The 22562-nt window shown below is 37.8% G+C and overlaps 1 protein-coding gene across 2 annotated transcripts in view; it reads right to left on the reverse strand.

Annotated features, from left to right (window-relative positions):
• Positions 1-22562, reverse strand: part of DGKH (diacylglycerol kinase eta) — a 148724-nt gene that overhangs the window by 40880 nt on the left and 85282 nt on the right. Inside the window, exons 5-9 of one of the 2 annotated variants that reach the window (XM_053969869.1) lie at positions 9589-9693; positions 9129-9261; positions 2520-2626; positions 1299-1424; positions 50-152 (exon numbers count right to left, since the gene is read on the reverse strand). In XM_053969869.1, the coding sequence (XP_053825844.1) occupies positions 50-152; positions 1299-1424; positions 2520-2626; positions 9129-9261; positions 9589-9693 (574 nt within the window). Of the gene's footprint in view, positions 1-49; positions 153-1298; positions 1425-2519; positions 2627-9128; positions 9262-9588; positions 9694-22562 lie in introns of those variants that run through there. The other variant, XM_053969870.1, reaches the window with a different exon arrangement.

The following is a 22562-nucleotide window of genomic DNA, read 5'->3' on the forward strand; positions in this document are numbered from 1 at the left end:
GTCACTGGCAGTCCAGAGGTACCACTGAACACACTACAGTACTACGTACCATCGGAGTCTATACTGTTTAGTGCTGTTGGAGGGATGATCGATACCTTACATTGGCCAAGTGGACATTTACGAGGGTACAGATCTTTACAGGCCGTGTGAACCTGCAAAAGAAACAAAAAACTGTTTTCCTTCTGCAGAATTTTGAGGTGAAAATACAACTGATACTATGTTATCTATGTTACAAAAATGGACTCATATTTAACATTTAGGTGTGGAGGGAAAAGGAGAGAGACTAGGAAAAAACTCCAAGTGTTCAACCACAGAGCCTTGTTACTAATTCAACAAAACATTATTTTGAAGAACTTCAGCTACCCCTATAGCAGATAAGAATCATCCTTTCAAGGGACTCACTAACCCCATCCACAAGGAAGGAAGAAGCAAGCTCCCAGGATCTGTGCTGATGACAGCAGGCAAAACAATAGCTCTGAACCTGCCTGGCCCACTGGGGCCATTCTGGAAGACATATTCGCATTAAAGCTAGCACACCTACCAAGCCAGACCCATCTCCCAAAGTTGGGTCGCATAAACTCCATATTGCAAAGGTCTTTTCCACAGATACTGGAAAGAGAGGCACATGCAGAGGTGGCAGCATTTCACCTAAATTTCAAGTCACCTCTGGAGATGCCAATCATTTTCTATGGCTCACTCACAGAGCCTTGGACACCTATATGCCAGAAGCTTCAACAATGAATCAACTGCTGACCTGTATAAGAAACCCATCTTTTTAGACAAGTTGATATAATTAAGAGAAAACGATATATTAGGGAAACAGCAGTAGTGAGTTAGAGAATTTCAATCTGCATCCTACAGATTGCCCTGAAGAAAAGTCAAGATTTTGCACTAATAAACATGTTACTATATTAATATTAATAAATATGAATATAACATATTAATAAAAGAATAATAGAGTAATAGCTACAAGAAAAAATACAAGGAAGTAACATATGATTATTAGGCATAAGGAACAGGCACCTGAACATTCAGTTAACAGCTAGAAGAAAGCAGAGAAAATACATTGGAGATGACAACACCTATTAAAGAAAAGCTGCATCTGTGGGTGTATTTGAAATTGATTGTGAAAGTAGGACAGTCATTAGAAATTCTGAATGCTAGAGAGACCTGAGTTTGCAGAAGCTGCCTGCTACTACTTAATCCAAAAGCAGGTTGTGGAACGACAAAACAAAAATAATGGCAAGCACTAAAGCTGTTGAACTGCAAGATGCTTGGATGTGGCTCAGCACACCTACCATAGCTTTACACCAAAGGCACTTCCAATCTTGCAGGCGTAGAACACTGCCACAAGTCTTGTCGCAGACTGCGCATTTGGCACTGACAGGCAGGTTTCCCTCCAACCACTGGTGAGGCATAGCTATCTGTGGAGAAGGAGTCATTAGAGTTAAGTAGCCAGAAAGAGAAATTAAAGGCTTTTGTCTCTCAAATATAGGTGGATTTAAACTATTTCTCACAGGTGTACCCTTTCATCAAAGAAACAGGTATGCTGGTCAGCCAGGATAAGGGACACTGATGCTCAGAAGGCAACTGCAATGAATGGACCACTCTGCTGTTCCACATACTAGGCAGAAAACATGACACCTGAAGAAGGGAGACCTGTCTCATTCATGGTAGCAATAAACCATAACACAACAGGGCAATTAAGTCCAGAGACTGTCATACAAACAAGTTCCCACTCAGTTACATTGACTACATGACACAAACCAATTAAAAATACCTGAAATTCATAAGAATAGGCAGGACAGCAAAATTCCTCTGTTGCTTCACTTACCCACTCACCATGGCTGGTAAGTCACAGCTCTCTAAAGCAGTCCCAAATGCAGTGCAAAGCTTTACTCAGTGCACTCTTTGTCCCATTAATACCATGGGCAACTCAGGACACTCAGGTGTTCAACTTAGTACCAGCCTTCTAAGAAGCTTCACACCAGTGGTTCATACACAGCTGTGTTTGTAAAAATAGTCCATTTATCACAATCAACCTCTCAAAAGCTTCTGTTGTTTCTCCTGCTAATTTTAAAATTCCTGCTTTCATTGCCAAAATCCCCTCCCAATTCAGTGAATTCCAAACGGGCCTCCTGGGGAACTGCTCCAGGAAAAGAGGACAAAAATACATTGCCAAAACAGCATGGTAACAGTGCAAAATACCACCTTTGCTTAAGAGCAGCAGGAACTTCTGGGAGCAATTCTCCAGCTGCAGTGTTTCTCCACATGTGGCCTTTAAAACCTTGTAATACATCTGTAATCTAGTGCCCACAGTTGCTAGACTTGTCTTGTGAGATAGGAATGCAACTTTTGTTCTAAATACCACGTTAATCTTTGAATAGTGTTCAGGAAAATAGCCACCTACCATTAACTTCAATGGGTCACCTGGCAATATTTCTGTGGTTGGGCTTTGTTTTTTTTTCCCTAAAGAAGAAACAGCTTTGGAAAATACTGTAAATATGAGTAGTACTTACACCATCTTCATCTTCAATGATGTCTTTTCCAATTGAGGCTAATGTAGTCCATTTGCAGTTATTTGTTGCTCGGACAGCACATCTTTTATGTGCTTTAAACTTACACACTGCAAGACACAGATAAACATATATCCTGTGTTATTTGCTGTATTTCAGTGATACACACCTTTTTAAAAAATTAAACATGGATATCCCATAAAATAGCCAGCTACATGTCACTTAAGTTTTGCACGCATGACACAGAACAACTAAAAAGAAAATTCAGTTTACAATTACTCCAGATTTAAGTCATTAAACTGGGTTTAACTGCTTAGCTGTGGCCCATGCGAAATGTGCCCTGAAGCCCACATTAGATCCCATTTTTTCGGGTGTGAGGTACAATATATCTTTAATTATGGGTTTGCCTTTTCCATTCCTCCGGTAACATGACTCAGATATCCGACTTAAATTTGTAGGAAGTCATGGGAGACTGTTTTACAAAAGTATTTTGAATCAGGAGCTCTGTTTCTTTGCTCAAAAGATGCCTTTGGGGCACCATGCTGGGCCCACTTTTCTCAGAACATGAGAAAGTGAAGGGTTTACGTGGTGATATTTTTATTCAGATACTGGGGATTACAAAATTTTCTAAGAGCCTATATCACACCAGGAAGAATCTTACTTGTTATTGCATTCTTTTTGAAAAGTCTGCTAATTGGAATACCCAGCACAAGTGTGTAGTTAGGCAGACATTCTGGCAACCTAACAACTATTTGAATTTTGTTAACTCAATTAATATGCCTAGCTAATGATACCATATTAGATCAAACAGACTGATGCACCCAAACCATGGGTATTTCTTCTACTGGAAGTCCATGATGTAATTCTATTTAGAGTGCATTATATAAATTATTTTGGCAAAGACCATTAAAGGTTTATGAGAACTAGCCAGTAGATCAGAAGTAGTAGTCTCTTTTCAAACAAATATTTGACAGGAAATTATCAAGGCTTTGGCCCATCGCTTATCTACCATTAAAAAACATTAAGCCATGGTACAAAATGTCTTGTGAATAATAAATTTTCCATTTTAATTCCACTGATCCATTGCCAGATCAATTTAAAAAGTGAATTGAGACTATGTAAGCAACATTTGAGTTTGAGAGCAATCCTCACTGTTCTGGGAGATGTGTGAAAGTAAGTGTTCGGCTCTCACCTTTTACTTTCTAGAAAGAAAGAGAAGGAAAGAAAACAAAGACGTTTCATTGCTTTTACAGTAACTCTCCCAGTCATTTCAAAAAGCAGCATTCATATAACCATAGAATTATTTGAGTTGAAAGAGACATTTAAAGATCATTGAGTTCCAACTGCCCCTGCTGTGGACTGGAACATCTTTTATTAGACCAGGTTGCTCAGAGCTCCATCCAAACTGGCCTTGAACACTTCCAGGGATGGAGTGTTCACGACTTCTCTGGGAAACCAGTGTCTCACCATCATCACAGTAAAGAATTTTTTTCCTACTATCTAATCTCAACCTACTCTCAGTTTGAAGCCATTTCCGCTTGTCCTGTCCCTACGTGTCATTGTAAAAAGTCTCTCTCCATCTTTTTTGCAGGCTCCCTCCAGGTACTGGAAGGCTACAATTACATCACCCTGAAGCCTTCTTTTTTCCAGACTGAACAATCTCAACACTCTCAGCCTTTCCTCACTGGAGAGGTGCTCCAGCCCTCTCATCATCTCCATGCTACTCCTATGGACTCACTCAAATAGGTCAATGGCCTCCAACCTAACAAAGGCACGGACTTGTTGCAGCAAGACCAATGCAGACTCAAAGCATGCAAATATCCCATAACTTCCAAATATCTAATGAAGCTGGCTTCATTATCTCACAGAAATAAAGACTATTTATTCAGATCTCACAGAAATAAAGACTATTTTCAAGTGATGGACCATGAGCAGTTTAACCATTTGAATGTTTCAGAGAATATATGCCACTGAATTCAGCTCCCTACTCCTAAATGATAAGCACTTGCTTATCAGACCAAAATACAACAAATCAGGGATGAGGGGGAATAGAAAATTACAAATTACAAAGTAATAGAATGTTCAGACCCTACTGAGCTATGATTGAACTTGATCTCAGGAGCCCTGTATTCAGCTTCTTTCTCAACAAGGCAAGGACAAAATCAATTCCAGGCTCTGAAGAGCAACAGAAAGCCACTCTATAGATGGCAAGTGACAGGCAATGTTTGCTTTGTAAGTACTATAAATAACCTACCAACCAAATCTCAGATCAGATTCTTTGAGTCACCCCCCTGCAACTTCAGTATCATGAAACAACAATTTATGTTAGTCTGAATATAAAATATTACAAACAACAATAATCTTAAGACACAGATATAACTTGCAAGCAAAGAAAGGAAAATTTTAAATCAAACCTCAGTATTAGTTACCACTATGACCTAACTTCTTTTGTCTCAGATTACACTGAATCCCATTCATTAAACAGTCTGATACCTGAAATCTTTTGGAAAACATGTAGACATATGGCTAGAAATTCACTGCCATTACTTTGCCAATGAAAGCTAAAATATGAGAAAAGTTAAATTACTCAGGAAACTTAACATTGCAATATAGTTTCTGCAGGTGTGCAGTCATTGGTTGTATGACTGTACACTCTAAGAGAACAGGACCCTCAGTCAGTGCATGTAATGGATGGTTCTCAATAAGTATGGGGCTGTGCCAAACTCTGCTTCATAATAATCCTCAACAGGTATTTGCCTTATTCTAAAAGGCAAAAATCTAATGTAATACTGCTTTTTAGCCATCAATATTAATTTCTTCCTGGCCTTTTAAAATTATTGTTGTTGTTGTTGTTGTTGTTGTTATGCCCAGTACTACTGCTACTACTACAATTAAGACTTTTTTTCAATGCTGTATATCTTCAAAGCATCAGGGACTTCAGAACAGCTTCAACTGATTTTTGCAGTGATAGAAAACAGCATTTCTGTGATTCAGGTTGCTGGTTATAAAGAATGCAGAACTACTGATTTGATAAAAAATCTTATTTAAATGTTTTCCCCAGCATCATAGAAGGGTACATGTGATATAAAGTCACAGAACAGTTCTCTACTACTCCTTCATTCTTTAACAACAAACATCCCTTCTCTTTCTTATTGCTTCATTCACTATTCACTCTCCAGGCTGTGCAGAAAATGTGGCAAGAGTATCAGAGGCAATGACTGTGCAAGCAGTGCCCATACAATTCCCTGGGCAATGGGTAAGAACAACAGGGTTTTGCGGGCAAAACCCCACAGCCATAATGGAAAAAGGCAAAGTGCACAAAGTGCATTTGCAGAGGTAATTTAATCCCAGTATTTTCTTACTGATTGACTTCATCATCCTAAAGTGTTCTTACAACATTGTTTGTGCAATTCGTCACAGGAGAATGCAGTTTAAGAGAGGTTTCTCCCACTTATTAGCTATACTTGATATTCAACAATCAAGATCCTGTCATGATAAACAAAATGCTACATGAAGAAATAAATTTCTGAGAATAATCATAAACGCAGTGTTCTACTGGCAATGACTTAGACAGAAATGCAGTATTGATGCAGAGTAACTGAGGTTACAGAGCTGTGAAAGAGTTTCTGTAGATAATGATATATCATTCTTTAAGCTTCTTTGCCTAAACATTCCATATTGAAGCTAAACTCTAAGGAGCATAAAACCCAAAACCCTTTCTTGATTCAGCTGATTTGGAATAATTCCTAAAGCAAGGCACAGAGATTGTAATTACTCTGTCCTAGTAAAGACTAAATGAACATTGCAGAGAGCAGTCATTTAGCTAGAACAACACAACACAGAGACAACACTGGAAAAGTAGATTATCTTTTGAGAAGACAAAAGAAAGAACATGTTGGAAGAACAGCATTGCATCTCAAAGGAGAGTCTGATTAATTTTTTTAGAAGTCAGTTGCTTGTTGAGTAGTAACAAGAATGAAGCCTGGTTTGTTATAACTTACATCTTGAGGTTGATATACATATCAGTTCTTTGACTTCTAAGAAGGTGCAAGTTCACACTATTTTACCTAGCAAATGTACTAACCTAACATCTTTTTCTACACTGGTTTCCACAAGACTTAAGAGTGTCTTCAGGGTGGCCTGCAATGAATTTGGCCAACCTTTGCCAAAGGTTGCTGGTATGGAAGGTGCCCTGAAGAAAAAGTCACCCATCATCTCCAAAAGAAATGTGGCTTGATTTGTGGTCAGACTTTTAAAAAAGCAGTTGTGCAGGAAAACAGCAATTTTAAGAGAATAAAATATTACAGGACAACTAAATTATCAAAAGCTGCAAGGTATCATCAATGGGGTTTATTTTTACCTATAGTTAAGAGTCAAGAATCAGACCCCAAAGACTCTAAGCTACTTTCAAGACAATTTGGTGTGCCAGTAACCCAACCCACTAACAGGAGGAAGAGCTCAATTATCTCTTGAAAGAGCCTCTCATCTTTTCAATACAAGGCATAATAGAGTAGCCTGGGACCAATGACCACACAAATAATTGAATTTTGTATAGATATAAATGGATTCCCAGTATAAAGCAGTGCTGGAGGTTTGAAAAGCCAGGCATGAATATTTAAACAGGTTTTTTTAAAATTATGTAATGGGGAAAAGCAGCACAGAACAAGTCTGGGGAATGTTAAGACTCCAAACTTTCCAGATTGTCCTCTCAGACTGTATAGACTGCTACTGCAGGTAAGATAAAGAAAAAAATAGTTAATTAAATGCATTAGAAGTAGTGTGCATAGTAGGAGCAAGTATCAAACAAAAATGCATTTTTTAGATGAAGAAATTAAGGATGATGGGTTTTAACATGTATACATAATTGCAGAGAAAGTATAAAGTATTACAGTAAGAGTCAAATGTCAAATTATTTGGATTAGATATATAACTAAAGATCTTATTTTATTTAAAAAAAATAATAAAATAGATATAAAATAGAAGCTAAGAAGTAAGAGGAGATAAGCTTATTAATAGACAAAAGAGTATCACAGTATCTACATATAAAACATTCCAGGTCATACATGATTATGGAACTGTGGAAGAGTGAAAGGAAATCCAAATCACTTTCACAAGCTATTTTTAAAAAATGAGAATGTGGATAAATGCAGCATTAGTTTGTCATAAGTTATACAGAAAGCTGACAAACTCCAAATCTGGAAATTATGGGAACTTCCCTAATGTAAAGTTAATGACAACACTCTGTATATTAAAAACATACTTAGATGCAAAATTAGACACTGGAAAAATATAAAACTGTGGACTACAGACATTAACACTGATAATTTTTGATAAATTATCCTATTAAAGTAGCTATAATATTAACTTAGGAATGGATAAATTCTTTATGAAAGTCGTTCCTTTCCTTTGCCCGAGCAAACATAACTGTATTTGTACACAGAGGCAGTACAACTGCATTTTAGTTAAGCACATGATACTTCCATCTGTCAATATTAGGCATTGAGAATACCATAATTGCCTTTAAAGTGTCCAAAGGACTTATTCACAGTGGAAAACATACACCAGAGAGGCTGGAAGTAACTATGCTACTTCTAATTTCTACAAAACTGGTTTGTCCTGTTCCTTGGCAACTGCACCATTAGCTACATTAAAAGCATGGACAATTCAGGACAATGGCTTAATGTTCCCTTTCTAAGATTTCCTTAATACATATTATTATCCTCAAGTATTATAACAGCATCAATAACAGAAATGCATTTGCAGTTGAGTTACATACTTCCAAAGAAATCAAATTATGAATAGTGTAAATGTAACTCTTTTCTGGGCAGTCAGCTATTTTGGTAATTAAATATTTCTACCGTTCATATATCTCATAAGGTCACACAGATGCTTTATTTTCTGCTGTCTCCTAACACAAGCAGAATTGTTGCCACTTTTCCACAGAACTTGCAGGAATAAAAAAATAAGCTGCTTCAGGCATATTATAATTATTTGTTAATTAAATATAATTTCTAGCTAAATGCTGAAGTCTTAGCCACCCTTCCTTTTTCTTTGTGCTAGATTTCCCCTGTTGAACCATCAAACGCAGTCATCTGCATCTCTACCCTCTCACAGCATGAGAGAATTTTTAAAGCAGTAAATCAATGTGTACTGCAGGATCAGGCAGCAGCAATAGAGAAAACAAGAATTGGAGGGCAAGGGTCATAACACTTTGTTCAGTGTTAAGAATGCTTTTAGATTTGGGGCAGAAAATACCATAATGATTTTTTTTTTCAGAGAAATGCTGATTCTGCAAAGCAGTAAGACTATCCGGTTCCACTTTTTTGATGTGCAAATCAAATAAATCCTATCTTTTCTTGCAAACCCTCCACCCTGTACACTCCAAACTAGTTGGTGCGACAGGGAGAAGTGTTCTATTGAAATAGGCACCTGGAGCAACAGGACGGTGAGGCAGAGTCCCTCTGCCTGGAGGAAGGTCACTTTCATGTAGAGTTTTCTCCCTTCAGGCTCTTTTGTTACTTATTATTTTCAGGATCATTACTCATACTGAACTTGCAGCCATCTGTCTACACACACAGCATGATAACCAAGGGGAAGCAATCATAGTTTTACCTTCACAAGACAGGCCGTGAGAAGTGACTCCAGAGAGGCTCTCTCTGCACACGTTACAGAAGGTGGGTCGGGCGTGGGAGCAGGCGTACCAGTTATGCATCCCTGAGAAATGTTCCACATTAAACTGTGCGGTCTAGTAAAGGAGAAGTTAAGACAAATTTGCAAGTACAGAACACAGCTACGGTCACTGACATTACGCACGGTTCCATATTACAGGGGACGACAGTGAAATGCTCCCCAAAAGGATTTTCCAAAGGGTATTTAGCCTGCTCTCCCTCCAAAATTCTAAACCGAAGTGTGATAATAAGCTCTCATTTTGCTAGTGAAGTTCTTAAGATGAAGCTTCACTCTGACATTAGACACACTTTTCACACTAAGGAAGGTGAATACTCCAGTTCCGTGTCCTGTAGCTTGATCTGTTGAGCTAGAACAGGTTGCAGCAAGAGGGATGCCAGCTTACCTCATAGTGTTCTCTGGACTGAACGGATTTCAGAGAGCTTATCCAGTCCTCCATTTCTTTTCTGTTCTCAGCACACAATATTAGTCTCCTAAATGGAGTGATTATCTGAAAAAGATAACACATCCTGATTAATCCAGATAGTAAAAATCACGACAGGCTATGATATTTAATGTACTCTTCCCTGTGAGATGATGCAAGAGGATGACACGCCTTACAAGGCAAGACTTAAAAATATTTTCTTTAATGCACTACCAGCAACAGAAGAGTGTGCTTTTCCTTGTACAGTTCCCAAGTTTCAAATCAGGCTTCGGTACAGGTGTCTGGAATCTACATTGATCATTACCCCTTCTCAGCTCTTTGTCTATGCACTGAGATTCAAATGCTCAAATGGCAGGCACTGAAATGCTAAAACAGCCATTCTGTAAATTATTATTTGACTAAGACTGCAATCCTATTTCATAACTGCATCATAGCAACTGCAAAGTCCATTCCAATTGCTAGAGACAAAAACATATCAAAATCAAATGCCTGGAAGTCTTAAACAACCACAAAAGCTGTCATCATATTTCACTATCTTATATATTAATAATATATTTCCATAAATTTATGCACACAAAAATTTAAAACAGCACTTTTTATATCCAACTATATCAACTCAGTATAAGAACACATACAAGTCTTTATAAAAAAGGCACAGGGAACAAAAGTAAACAGTTGAAATCATACCCTACTAGGACAATTGAATGAATTCCTGGAACAAGTTGATGCTGGGAATTTTTCAGTGCTCTAGAGTTGGATTCTAGAAATCTGAAAATACTGTACCAAGGAGGTTTAGAGTACAAGCTGCTCTCCCCTCTCCTTAAACAGTAGAAAAATAATCAAAATAACGGAAAGGCAGCAGAAACTATCAGCTAACTCCTACTGAAATTATTTTGAGCACTGCATTAAAATAGACAAAGCAGTTACATACATGGCAAAGAATTTAAAACAAGTACAAGAAAATAAGTTATTTGTTTTGTTGTAGAAAGTCTGAAAAATAAAATTAAATCCTTTATCAGTATTATGCATTAATCTATTGCATACTATGTACCACCAACACTTGCAAATTAAATAAAACAGAGAAAGGACCACTAAAAAATGGCAATTCTGAGTATTCTTTTAAATTCTACAAGTTAGACATTACAACATTTGCACAATGTTAGTAAACATTTATCTACAGCTGCAGTTACTTACCCAGTCCCTGCCGTAAATTGTCTCTAGCCTTGATTTGTCCTATCCACTCCTTCATTAAACTGAGCTGCACTTTAACATATCTCAGAGGCGACGTAACTGAAGTGCAGCAGGCTGCAAGTCACATGGCGGGGAGGCAAAAACCCTTTGCGCTTGCCTTTTTTTTTTTTTTTTAATGTACTCACTTCACATGGAAGGGAATAGTTTCTTTGTTTTCTGTTTCCTTCAAGCTTGCTTAAGCTATTTAATAAGGTTTATTAGTAGGTCTCCATGGCTTTTCCTAAAGAACAGTTTATGCAAAGAGCAATGCTTCTCTCATTAGTTTGGAGCCAAACAGACGCTTTATTACTTCAAAATGTTTTTCTAGGCCAGGTCATCCAATGAAGCCAAGAAAAGTCATTAAATCATAATATAACCCTGGCTCCAACAACAATCAGCATTCTGCTGAAATTTCCAGGTTTCAGTGGACACAGAAATCTTATTTGGGCAAATACAAGACACAGATTATTTCTTATTATATAGCATGAGATTATAATACAGATTAAATAATGATAAATCCACCCGAGACTCGGCACATTATGTCCTGCCACAGTTATTACTGATTCTAACCAGTAATCAGACATTGTGAAATGCCATTAAGCAACAACAGCTGCACTGATTGCTGAAAACTCCTGACTAATCTTGATCTTTTCAAGTAATACTTAGATATAGATTACTCCTCTCTTCAATAGTACTGGTCACAAGCCACTGTGCATCCCTCCCCCCCTCCCCTAATCTGAAATTAAGGCCCTGGTTCAGTTGCTCACACCTAGCTTCCCAGTGCCAATGAAGACACCCTTTGGTATCCAAAGTTTTGGCAGGGAGGGGTAAGTATGACAGAGGACCAGAACAGTAGCTATAAATAACCAAGGTAGGACACCAAACTTCCAGTCAAAATGCACTGCACACCCATTTATTGGCAATCAAATCGCATCACCAAACACTGCTAACCAATGCATGTAAACATACCAGAAATTCATATATTCCAGCTTCTTATTAAAATCAGAGTGCAAAAAACTTAGTAAGTTCACAGCATTGCAGCAGTTTAGTAGCTCAATAGGATACTGTTGATCACATGAATATAGGATCAATTATTATTGCTACAAAAATAGAGTGGGAAGTTGGAAGCCATACATATTTGTAAATATAGTTAAAATACCTATTCTCTTTGATTTACATATTTGCAACAACAAACTTCAAGAAGGTACATGGTAACATGAAAAAAGACAAAATACACTATATGCAAGAAGTATCAACAATGCTTGAAATTTTTCAAATAAAATAAAATAAAACAAGAACTAAGAATCCTATTTAGCTTCTCATCTATTTCAGTCTACAAAATCATGGAGAAAATATACTCTTAATTATTTTTTAAATATTTCATGTAACATAAGAACTCAGGGAGCCAAGGAAACTGTTAGCAAACAAGTGTTTTTCCCTTAATGCAAAGCATTCTTTAGACTTGAAAAGTATTCCCAAAGGATGCTGAGGAGACAAAAAGTAATAATGTCCAAAAACGCATTTGAAAAATTAATCACAAATAAATGCATCATATACCATAAAAGACAATATTTAAAATCTTCAACTTATCAGGTCTTCAAAAATCCAACAATGAGTCAATGTTGGGAAGTGACTCAAGTGGCTCTGCTGTTTCTACTTCATTCTTTAATATCTGCTACTATTATTATTACACTTTGATTCAACATGGTTTTGTGAGCTTTACACTAACTCAGTATCTCAGTAGCTTTTCTTGTTTATCCTAAATGGAGATTGACTTCCTAAACTTTCTTATTTGCATTAATACAGATGGCATGCTTTTGTCTGAATGCTTACACAATGCTATGATTAACCAAGTGGGATGTTTGAAGTTCATTCACTAAAGACAACTGAACAGACATAATCAAAATTAAATGGATGTAACTGAGCTCAAACAATTTTCCTGCCATGGAAATTTAAATATAACTAGTAATTTTATCTCATTGCATGTATTCATATTCAGAGTCCTGTATATTCTCTTCTACTGACCCAAGTCGGCACCTTTTCTTCAATTACATATTACCTTTTTGATCTTCGCTTCTCCATATTACTATTTGTATATTGCTCTGGATATGCTGAACTCTCGATGGAAAGAAAGAAAGATAGAAAGAAAGAGAGAAAGACGGAAAGATGGAGAGAGAGAAAAAGAGAAAGAGAGAAAGAGAGAAAGAAAGAGAGAATGAGAGAAAGAAAAGCTCTGTAACACAATGCAAAGGAAGTGTTACAGGAACCAGTGGAAGACCACTGAGGTAACATACGAATAAGAAATAATAAAACTCTTAAGTCTTGAAGGAACTCAGGTGCCAACAGTTCACATGCTGACAAAGCAGGAGACAAATCACGAAAGATGAAGACAGTCAAAAGGTCTTAAAAAATATATAAGATTACCTTCCTTTGAAAATTTTCACCATTGTCAAGTAGCCAAGATGTCACTGCTGAATTTGGAAAAGACAATTACCAAGAGCAGATACTGCAGTATATTGGAAAGTAATAAAATAGAGGTAGTTGGAATAAAAACCACTTTTAATGCAGTAGGCACTGGGAAAGAGTAAGCATATACAGTCTTAAAAGTTGAAGACAACCAACACAAACACTAAAAAATCCCAGGAAATAAACAATGTCTGAATGGGAAGTAAAACTATCCATTCCTGCAATAATGTTCCTGTTCTGTTCAGAAAAGTAGGGGGATTTTTTTGAATGGGGAATGAGGGAGAGAACAAGAGATCACTGTTCACTCTGCTACTATATAGACTATAGGTCTTGCCTTAAATTGGGATTTTCACACAAGCACTACAATAATTTGGCTTCTAAAAAATATACATATACAAATATATATATGTACACACACATCTTGAAATTATTTGGATGACATTTCTACAGTCAAGTTTGGGACCACTACTGCAACTTTGCTTTCAGACAACACTTATTAGGAACAAGCTTAACATCTTGAAAGGAAATAAAATTGTCATCAAATTCAGAGTAAATTTGAAAGTCCTTTCTTCTTTCAGTGGGCATAATCTAACCAGTAACAGTCTATATGCCTTCAGCCCAGTGGGTTTAGACTTACAATCTATAAAATAAAATCACAGAGAGTTTGATTAAAGCCTATTGCCTAATTTTTATTCTAATTTTTTACTATCAGCCATATATAAGAAAATACAGTCCCCACAGCTTGATGGCTCCAGTTCTAGCATCTTTTACTAATTCAAAATGAAGACACAGTGTTTGCTAATCAAGAGAACAGTGCTCTATACCTAAGTAGCTACAAAGCAGCTATTGTAAAGCATTCTGCTTCCTGCAACATGATATTTGCATTAAGGCACCTTCTGCCATCTGAGCTATTATCAGGCATTACACTAATAGCGCTTTGTATGGCTGATCTTGAATTAAATTACTGATGTAGAAATGTCATGTAGAATCTGAAAGGGGCGAGGAAATGGTTTTCCCGTCCTCTGGACAGATACTTTTAAAATAGCTTTCTGGAAATAATGAAGAGAGGATGATACAGAGAGAGCACCCCAACTCTCTTCTGAGGGGCCATATTTAATGCCTGGGGCAGGAGTGTAACATTAAATGCTTCCTAACTTCTCTGTGCTTACAGATATTGGTGAGAACCTTCCAGAACTTGTCTGCAAAAATCACAGTGCTAACATCTTGGACATCTTTCTAGACTATTCATAATTTCTTGGTTTCTGGATACTAAATAACTTATAACAGTACTGTCACTGTCAAAGGTGCAAATTAATTGGTGCTTTAAGGTGAATCGTCCCTGTTATTTTTCATGATGAGTCAAGCCAGGCAAAAGTATAAATTACAAAAACAGGGGAGGAGTTAAAAGCAAGGTGGGTAATAAATGGTTATTACATTTGTCTGAGTACAATACAGAATTTATAATCAGAACAATTAGCTCTGTCTTCTCCATTAAAATGTTGCTTCCTTCTTTTTCCTGGCCTTCTCCTATTTCAATGTTCCCAAGCTCACAAATATTGATATAATATGTGGTTTTGGCTCCCACAGTAAAACCTCTTAGGAGGAAAAGAAAAGGGTTAGTCCCACACAGCATCTCCTGCAACAATACAACACCAGAACAAGTGAGCTTAGCTAAAAGACAGGACAAAAATGGTTACATCATTGAAAAAGGTAAAGGGACTACATTCTGCAGTAGAACCCAGCATTCAGGTGGCTTATCTTACACCACATTGAGCAAAAATGAAGGAACATCACCCAGAATACAATCAGGTACATGGACAAGAAAGCAATTGGGAATAGTCAGTATGGATTCATTCACCAAGGGGAAGTAATGTTTTTTCAACCTGTGATGAAACAAATGGCCTGGCAGATGAGGAGACAAAGGTGGATATCATTCACCTTGTCTTCAGTAAGGCTTTCAGGATTATCCCTTAAGCTCCTCCTAGAGAAGCTGATGAAGTATAGGCTGGATGAGCAGACTGTGAGGTGTGTTGAAAACTGGTTGCATGGCCAGGCCCAAAGGATGGTGATCAGCAGCACAGGGCATGGCTGGAGGCCAGTAATTAGCAGTGTACCTCATGGGACAATACTGGCTCCAGGCCTGTTTAACATCTTCATTAATGATCTGGATGATGTGGTAGACTGTATCCTCTGCAGGTTTACTGATGACAGAAAACTGGGAAGGAGTAGCTGATACACCCAAGGGTCACACTGCCATCCAGGGGGACTTCAACAGGCTGGAGAAATGAGCTGGCAGTAACTCATTAGGTTCAACAAGAAGTTCCAAGTCCTGCACCTGGGAAGGAACAACCCCAGGCATCAATGCACCCTGGGGGCCACCCAGCTGGAAAGCAGCTTGGCAGAAAAGGACCTGGGATACTGTTGCACAACAAATGGAGCATAAACCAGCTACATGCCCTTGCAGGAAAATCGGCCAGTGGTATCCTAAGCTGCCAGTCCAGGGAGTGAACCTGCCCCTCTACTCAGCCCTGGTGAGGCCTCACCTGGAGCACTGTGTCCTGTTCTGGGCTGCTCGGTACTAGAGAGACATGGACACCCTGCAGACATTCCAGTGAAGGGACTGGAGTATGGGATATGTGGGGAGAGCCCTACAGCAGTTTGTCCTGGAGAAGGTTCAGGGACATCTTACAAATGTAAATCCCTGAAAGGAAGATACAAAGAGGACAGAGCTAGGCTCTTTCCAGTGGTGCCCAGTGAAAAGCCAGGAGGTAATGGGCACAAACTGAGCCATGAGAGGCTCTCTGTGAATATCAGGAAACAATGTTTGGAGATACCAAAAAGCCACCTAGACACAACCTGGACTAGGTGGCCCTGCTTCAGCAACCAGATGACCTTCAGAGGCCACTTCCAACCCAAATCATTGAATGAGTCTGTGAAAACAGAATCCAGGTAAATCAAGTCATCCAGTTACGTGCCCAGCCCTGAACTGCAAAAGTATCCAGCAAAGATCGCTTTGTTCCAGTTCCCCAAATCAACCTCATGTATTCCATTTCAACCAACTGCTAACAAAAAAAACATTTTTCCTGCAGAAGTATAACTTTATAAAGAGACAGTTACAAGAAGCAGGGTAGGAAAGTTCCATGGATTTGGACCGAAGAATTAGAAATTTATTTTAAATCAGCATTTAAATACAGCAAAACCAGTAAACCATTCTTGCAAACATAAACTGGAAACTGCTATATATAGTTCAAGGCCTGCATGTTTCTTTCAAGTCCTTTCATAAAGATTTGTTCAGTATGTTAATTTCACACTGCCATGCCCTTAGCTCTGGTTTCACCAGCTCACTACACATCTATCAGATGGGATGGCTGCTCTGCATTAGGGAAAATATGTACTTATATATTTCATGGCACTAGGTGCAAATTTATACAAAACAAACCAGTAAAGGACTACTTTTTTCTGTCTGAAATAACAGATTCCTGTTTAAACATCGTTCAGCTGCCTGAAGCCAGGGATCCTTGTTCACTAGAAACAGGAAATTTTTTCGAAGTTTACACCAGTGACTTTATTTATAAAATTATTTGGTAAACAGGAACTGCAGTGAGGGATACTTTCGGAGGTTTATCCAGTTATTTTAACCATTTTTAAAGCATAAATAGGAAGAAACATCAGAGAATAGGTTATGTGTAAAAGTGCAGGAAGAATGAAATCTGGCTTATTCTTCACACATCCCAAATGCTTCACCAGTGAAAAAGGGAAATTTTCTGCAAACTATTTTTGAAAAATTTCTGCCAAGCATGAAATGTGTGGAAAACAAACTCCAGGCAAATGCAACTAAAATCAAAATGTACAATATAGACCAGAATGGTCACGTTTTTAAGTATCTCCTTTTTTCTCTCTGAAAAGTGTTCAGCTTCCTCGTAACAGATCAATCTCAAGCAACTTATCTATGGATTTTTAGCATCACAGCTGAAATGCTTTATTGCTTTCTCGTAATGAAACTTAAAGCTTCAACATCTCCAGACACTCTAGGGAAAAGGACAGTGCATCAAGTCAGAGATAAGAAGCTTAAAACTTTGAAGACCCACCCAAAGAGCTCTCAGCTTCATTACATTTTTTTGTCACTGTCAGAGGATGAGAGGGGAGGGGGAGGGGAAATGAGCAAGTGCTAAATGGAAGAAAAAACCCTAAATGCATCACAAGTGCATACTAATTGCTTTTGTTTAATTTTTCTTTTCCCAGGCATATTAATTTGCTATTTCAGTTTTCATCTTACTTCTAAACTGCCTGAATATAGAAAAAAAAATCCCAACCCTGAGTAGAAAATTGAACAAAATGGAATCCAAAGCACTTCCCGTCTCTTTCTGTGGTTTGGGTGTTGCTCAGGCTGGGAGCATCAAAAAGCCGTTATCACTTAGAGGCTACTCACCATCTGTATGAAACAGCAGATAGTTCACAACCAGGGAAAAGCTAAATCCATTCCAAGAGTCAGCTACTGGTGCAAAGCTGAGTCATGCTGGTGAAGCCAGCAGAGGAACTTGAGCCATTTCCAGCCATGTTCTACCTCCTGGAGACAAGAAGAGGCCCCAGCACCTTTGCAGATGTCACTGCAGGCAGGACCTGTCAGCCCTGTTCTACACTGCCAACAGGGCACACAGAACATCTGCATATGCCATTACCCCATCTTTAAAAAGTGCCATGCACTCACCCTTCTCATAATGCCAAGGGCAAAATTCAAAATACAATGCCTCTGCGACTGGGATTCGGCTCTCCAGAGGACAGTACTTAACATAGACTTTTGCAAATGTGTCTAAATTCCCAGCATCATCAGTATACATTGTTAACATCAACACAACTGGAATGCACAGGAAATTTCAAAACATACCCAAATCCAGGAGATTATTGCAGATCTAAAGGATAAAAACCAGAAACCTGCTTCCAAACACAAACCCATTCCTTGCATGTCCCTGTGGTTTATTAAAGGGAGAAGTCAAGTAAGCGTGTCTCCCTTCAAGGGAACATCAACACAGACTATATATAGACATTTACTCAAAATAGATTTTTACAAAGAAAAAAATTACAGATAGCTGTGCTCCAGAGTATTCTTACAGAGCAAACCAGAAAGATTAATCAATCCAGGCTACAAACAACGCGATGTTTGCTTAGCAATAGCTGAAATCAAGGGAGTCCACCTCAAGTTTGGAACTTCAAGGGTAGTTTCTGAGCCCAGGATCTTAGGAGCCTGCCAACACAGGAGTAGCAAGATGATTTCACCAAACTAAAGAAGTAAGAAAGACTGAAAGAAAAGCAGCAGAAAGACCAAAGAAGAGAAAGACCTGTGTAACCTTCAGGTGAGCAGCCCTTTGAAAAAAACCAAACCAGACTGAGATAGAAGAGCATCTGAAAGAGGCTTAAGGCTATCAGTAAAGAAACCATCTCCTGATGTCCACTGAGATGGAACTGCAGTAAACTGGATTTCATAAACATGCAGGACAGCAGCAGAGGAATATCTCCACTAGAATCCATAAGCTTTCTACACTTAAATAAAGCTCAAGAGCCTGAACTCTGGGCAAATAAAGAGTCAGTAATAAAATTGAATTGATGTTAGCGTATTTAAATTTAAAAAATGAAAAAAAAAAAAGTTTTAGAATAATTATTCCCAGCTTTAGGAATATCTCTCTTTGTCTCTTAATATCTGAAATTACAGAAGGAGTGCCCAAACCCAAAGATTAAAGGTTTTAAACTTCTTGGGAAAATGCTTGTCTTCTTTCTTCCTGATGTGGCTTGGGGCAGGTTAAGCAATTCTCACATTCCCTGAAGTTTTCGTAGCCCCTAAAGAAAAATCTCAGCAACAGCTCTGAAAAGATCTCAGTGGCAAGAAAGAAGCAAAATATGTCCAAGTCCAGAGAAATTAACACTATCTCTGAAACATACTGCAAAACTCTGGCAACACTGCCAGAGTGTTGCCAAACACTCTGTCTCCCAAGCCCAGAGTGAATATTAAAAGTTAGTTCTCTAAAATCAATTAGAAGCAGCTAATCTCCATGATGAAAACAGAGCTGACTGATGTCAGAAGCAACAGGACTGAAATAAAGTGCTAAAAGCAATCTGCCTTTCGGGACTGGTTGCAATATTCAACTTGAAATCTTGACAAATCACAAGAATTGGGCTTCCAGTACAACTGGGCCACCTCCCATTGAAAACAGCAGCTGTACAAGAGGATTCAAAGATGAAAAGAATTACTTTATCCTTTAAGCTGGTTCAACATAAGTCATATGCCAATAAACTTTACATCCCCAACCAAGACATAGGATATGCTACATTCAGAAATATGGATAGGAAATAAGATAATCAGAGGTCTGTAAGAAAACAATAGAAACTAGAAGAAGACAATATAAATTTTAACCACACTTGAAGCACAGTTGCTCCAATAGAATATTTGGTTTCACTAACCAATAGAAAAACCCTAATCTTCTAATAATAAAACATCCAAGGATAATCAGCATATACACATATTTTGTTTTTTCAAAATCTATCCAAATTTACAAAATACCAAGAAAACCATAGACAGCTGCATAAAGATGTTTTTGTTGTTGTTTAAAACATATGAAGCTGAATTCCTTACTTTTCAGTCCAAGTGAACTCGTATGTTTGACCAAAAAATGTGGAAATCAGAGAAAAAAAAAAATTTTTCTGGTAACAAAGTTACATTCAGGGACTAAACTTAATGAAATGCCATTCATAATTTCTTTGGGTCTTTTTTAATATAACATGGAAAATACATTAAAAAAGCTAACTCATAAAGGGATTAATTAATTAAAGGGATTAATTGGAACAAAATTAAGTACTTCTGTTCAGAAAAGTTAAACCATCAGGCTGATTCATAATCATGTTTAATTCAGTCATTGAACTGAAAAGACCAATTATTTTATTCACCATCAGGCAATGAGATGAAAAGCTAAGGGATGTAAAAATGTAAGAAGGAATAAGAAGAATTTTTAATATGAATAAAGATTAACAGATAATAAGCAGCTTATTATTCTCCAACAAAATTTTGTGGTATGATTCTTAAACTGGAAGTGTAAAGTAGCAATACAGGAATATTTGCAGACAGCACAAAATTTTGATTACTTAGTTTCCCCTCTTGATCTCCAAGGCACTTCAAAGTGAGCCAAGCAATGTATTAAGCAGAGAGTACAGTGACTTGAAAAAACTCAGCATTAGTAAAAACAAAGAAATACACACCACAGAAGCACAGATAAAATATTTATGAATTACAAACAGCTCCAAATTAACAGAAGAAGGATCTTAGTATCAAAATAGAGGACACAAAAAATGCACACTATGCCACTGCAGAAAACAGACAAAATTTAGGATCCATAAGGAATGTAAATGAGCATTAATTTATAAAATAATCCCAGATGTCTGTGACCTGGGCTTCCCTGAGTGTCAAGCATGTAACTTCACTTACAAGATGATGCTGCAGAATAACAATCAGGAGAACAGCAAGAATAGATAAAAGTCTAGAAGAATGTTGACAAATATTATTTACCTTGGAAAATAGTTAAATCAAATGGAGTTAACAAAAATATAAAATAAAAAACTGAGATAGTTGATAAGTTTCTACTGCCTTTGCATCATAATACTAGGTGAGAAAACTTTATTAAAGCCCAGCACTTTAAACATTCTCTAAGGAAGTCTTTTTTTCACAGAATAAATAATCAGGACTCTATGGTCTATATGGTCTAAAGCATTGCTAAAACCAATAAATCAGCAAAAATGTACTATGTTAGACATTTCTGCAAGCATATCCAGAATCCTAGTAATCAGTGTTATTAGCTGGAACATAATGTCTCCTTTCCAGCCAGTCTCTAATTACTAAATATCACAGTAGGCTTTCCAGGATAGCAGATCTGCCTACTGCAGCTTCCTCCCCCTCAAGATGACAACTTTCAGAAGACGCATATTCAACAAAAAGCACTTGATTCAGCACCTGATTCAGAAAGCTGAAAGCAAGGTCTTACATTTTAGGTGCCCTGGATGACAAAGCTGCTATTATAGCTAAGGGAAAATCAGTTAATAACCATTGGAGTCTAAACTGAACTGAGCAATTACAGAAATCTGCTTTGAAGACCTATTAATTTTCTTTTAGATACCTAAATTTAGGTATCTTTTAGATACCTAAATTTATAAACCCACCCGGAAGTCCCACCCAGAAGTTAGGACAAGCTGAATCTCCATCCTGAGTAGTATATAGTATGTTAACTCATATTCCTGGAGGGGACCTTCCAGAATGACAGAGAAATTATTTCCTTTGTTACTCTTAGATGCAATTAGATAAAGTCAGCTATACAAATAGTGCCTCAAAACCAGTATTTTTTCATATTATTATCTCCATTATATTTACCATGAAGAAACCCATAACTGAGTTAAGAGTTTCAAACACAAGTTTGGATGGATTAAAATACAGGTGCTGCCACATGAAGCCTGGCATTGAACATGAGACTCTAGCACAGATTTATAGTAACCCAGAGCATTTCATACTACCATGTGGCTCAACTACTGAGGGGCAGCCTACTTAACATCTATAGATCTTTTTCCTCAGCAATGTGCATCCGTTCCTCAGCATCAAATCAAAGCAGAGGTAGAAACTTAAGCCCAAAGTTCACCTAAGATAATTTCCTTTCAAAACACAATCCATAATCATCTTTGTTGCCTAGAGGAACTTCATTATCTGAATATGCCTGTTCAAGAATCCTTTTCATATTTAAAAATCCCATTCTTTATACCTGTTAGAACAAAAGCACACCACCACTGCTCTACAAGCCCACACCTGCACACCAGAGAACACTCTTCAGCCCCATTCGGTCTCGAGTCTCGTTTTGAGAACAATAAAGAGGGTTTTTCTAAATGCACTCGAGGTATCAACAAGCCAGCTTCCATCCCTGCAAACCTAAATGCACAAGGAATTACAGCACTCAGCAGAATTGGTCACTGCCCCATCCCATCTGCTTCTGTGCAATAGGGGTGGGAGACTGATTCATCCCAGGAGCCTCCCCAAAGGGGTAACATGCTGAGCAACTGCACTCTTCTGGCTGTGCTGAGACAACATAAACCACCCCCCAAGCAGAAGCAAAGTTCTGGGGAAAAACATGTTCTGCAGAGTGCCCAATATCACTATGGGGACTCAGCACTCACCCATGCCAATGAACTGGCCATGGGCTGAGCAAAATCCCCCT

This window comes from Vidua macroura, chromosome 2 (assembly GCF_024509145.1).
Source record: "Vidua macroura isolate BioBank_ID:100142 chromosome 2, ASM2450914v1, whole genome shotgun sequence".
Taxonomy (NCBI): domain Eukaryota; kingdom Metazoa; phylum Chordata; class Aves; order Passeriformes; family Viduidae; genus Vidua; species Vidua macroura.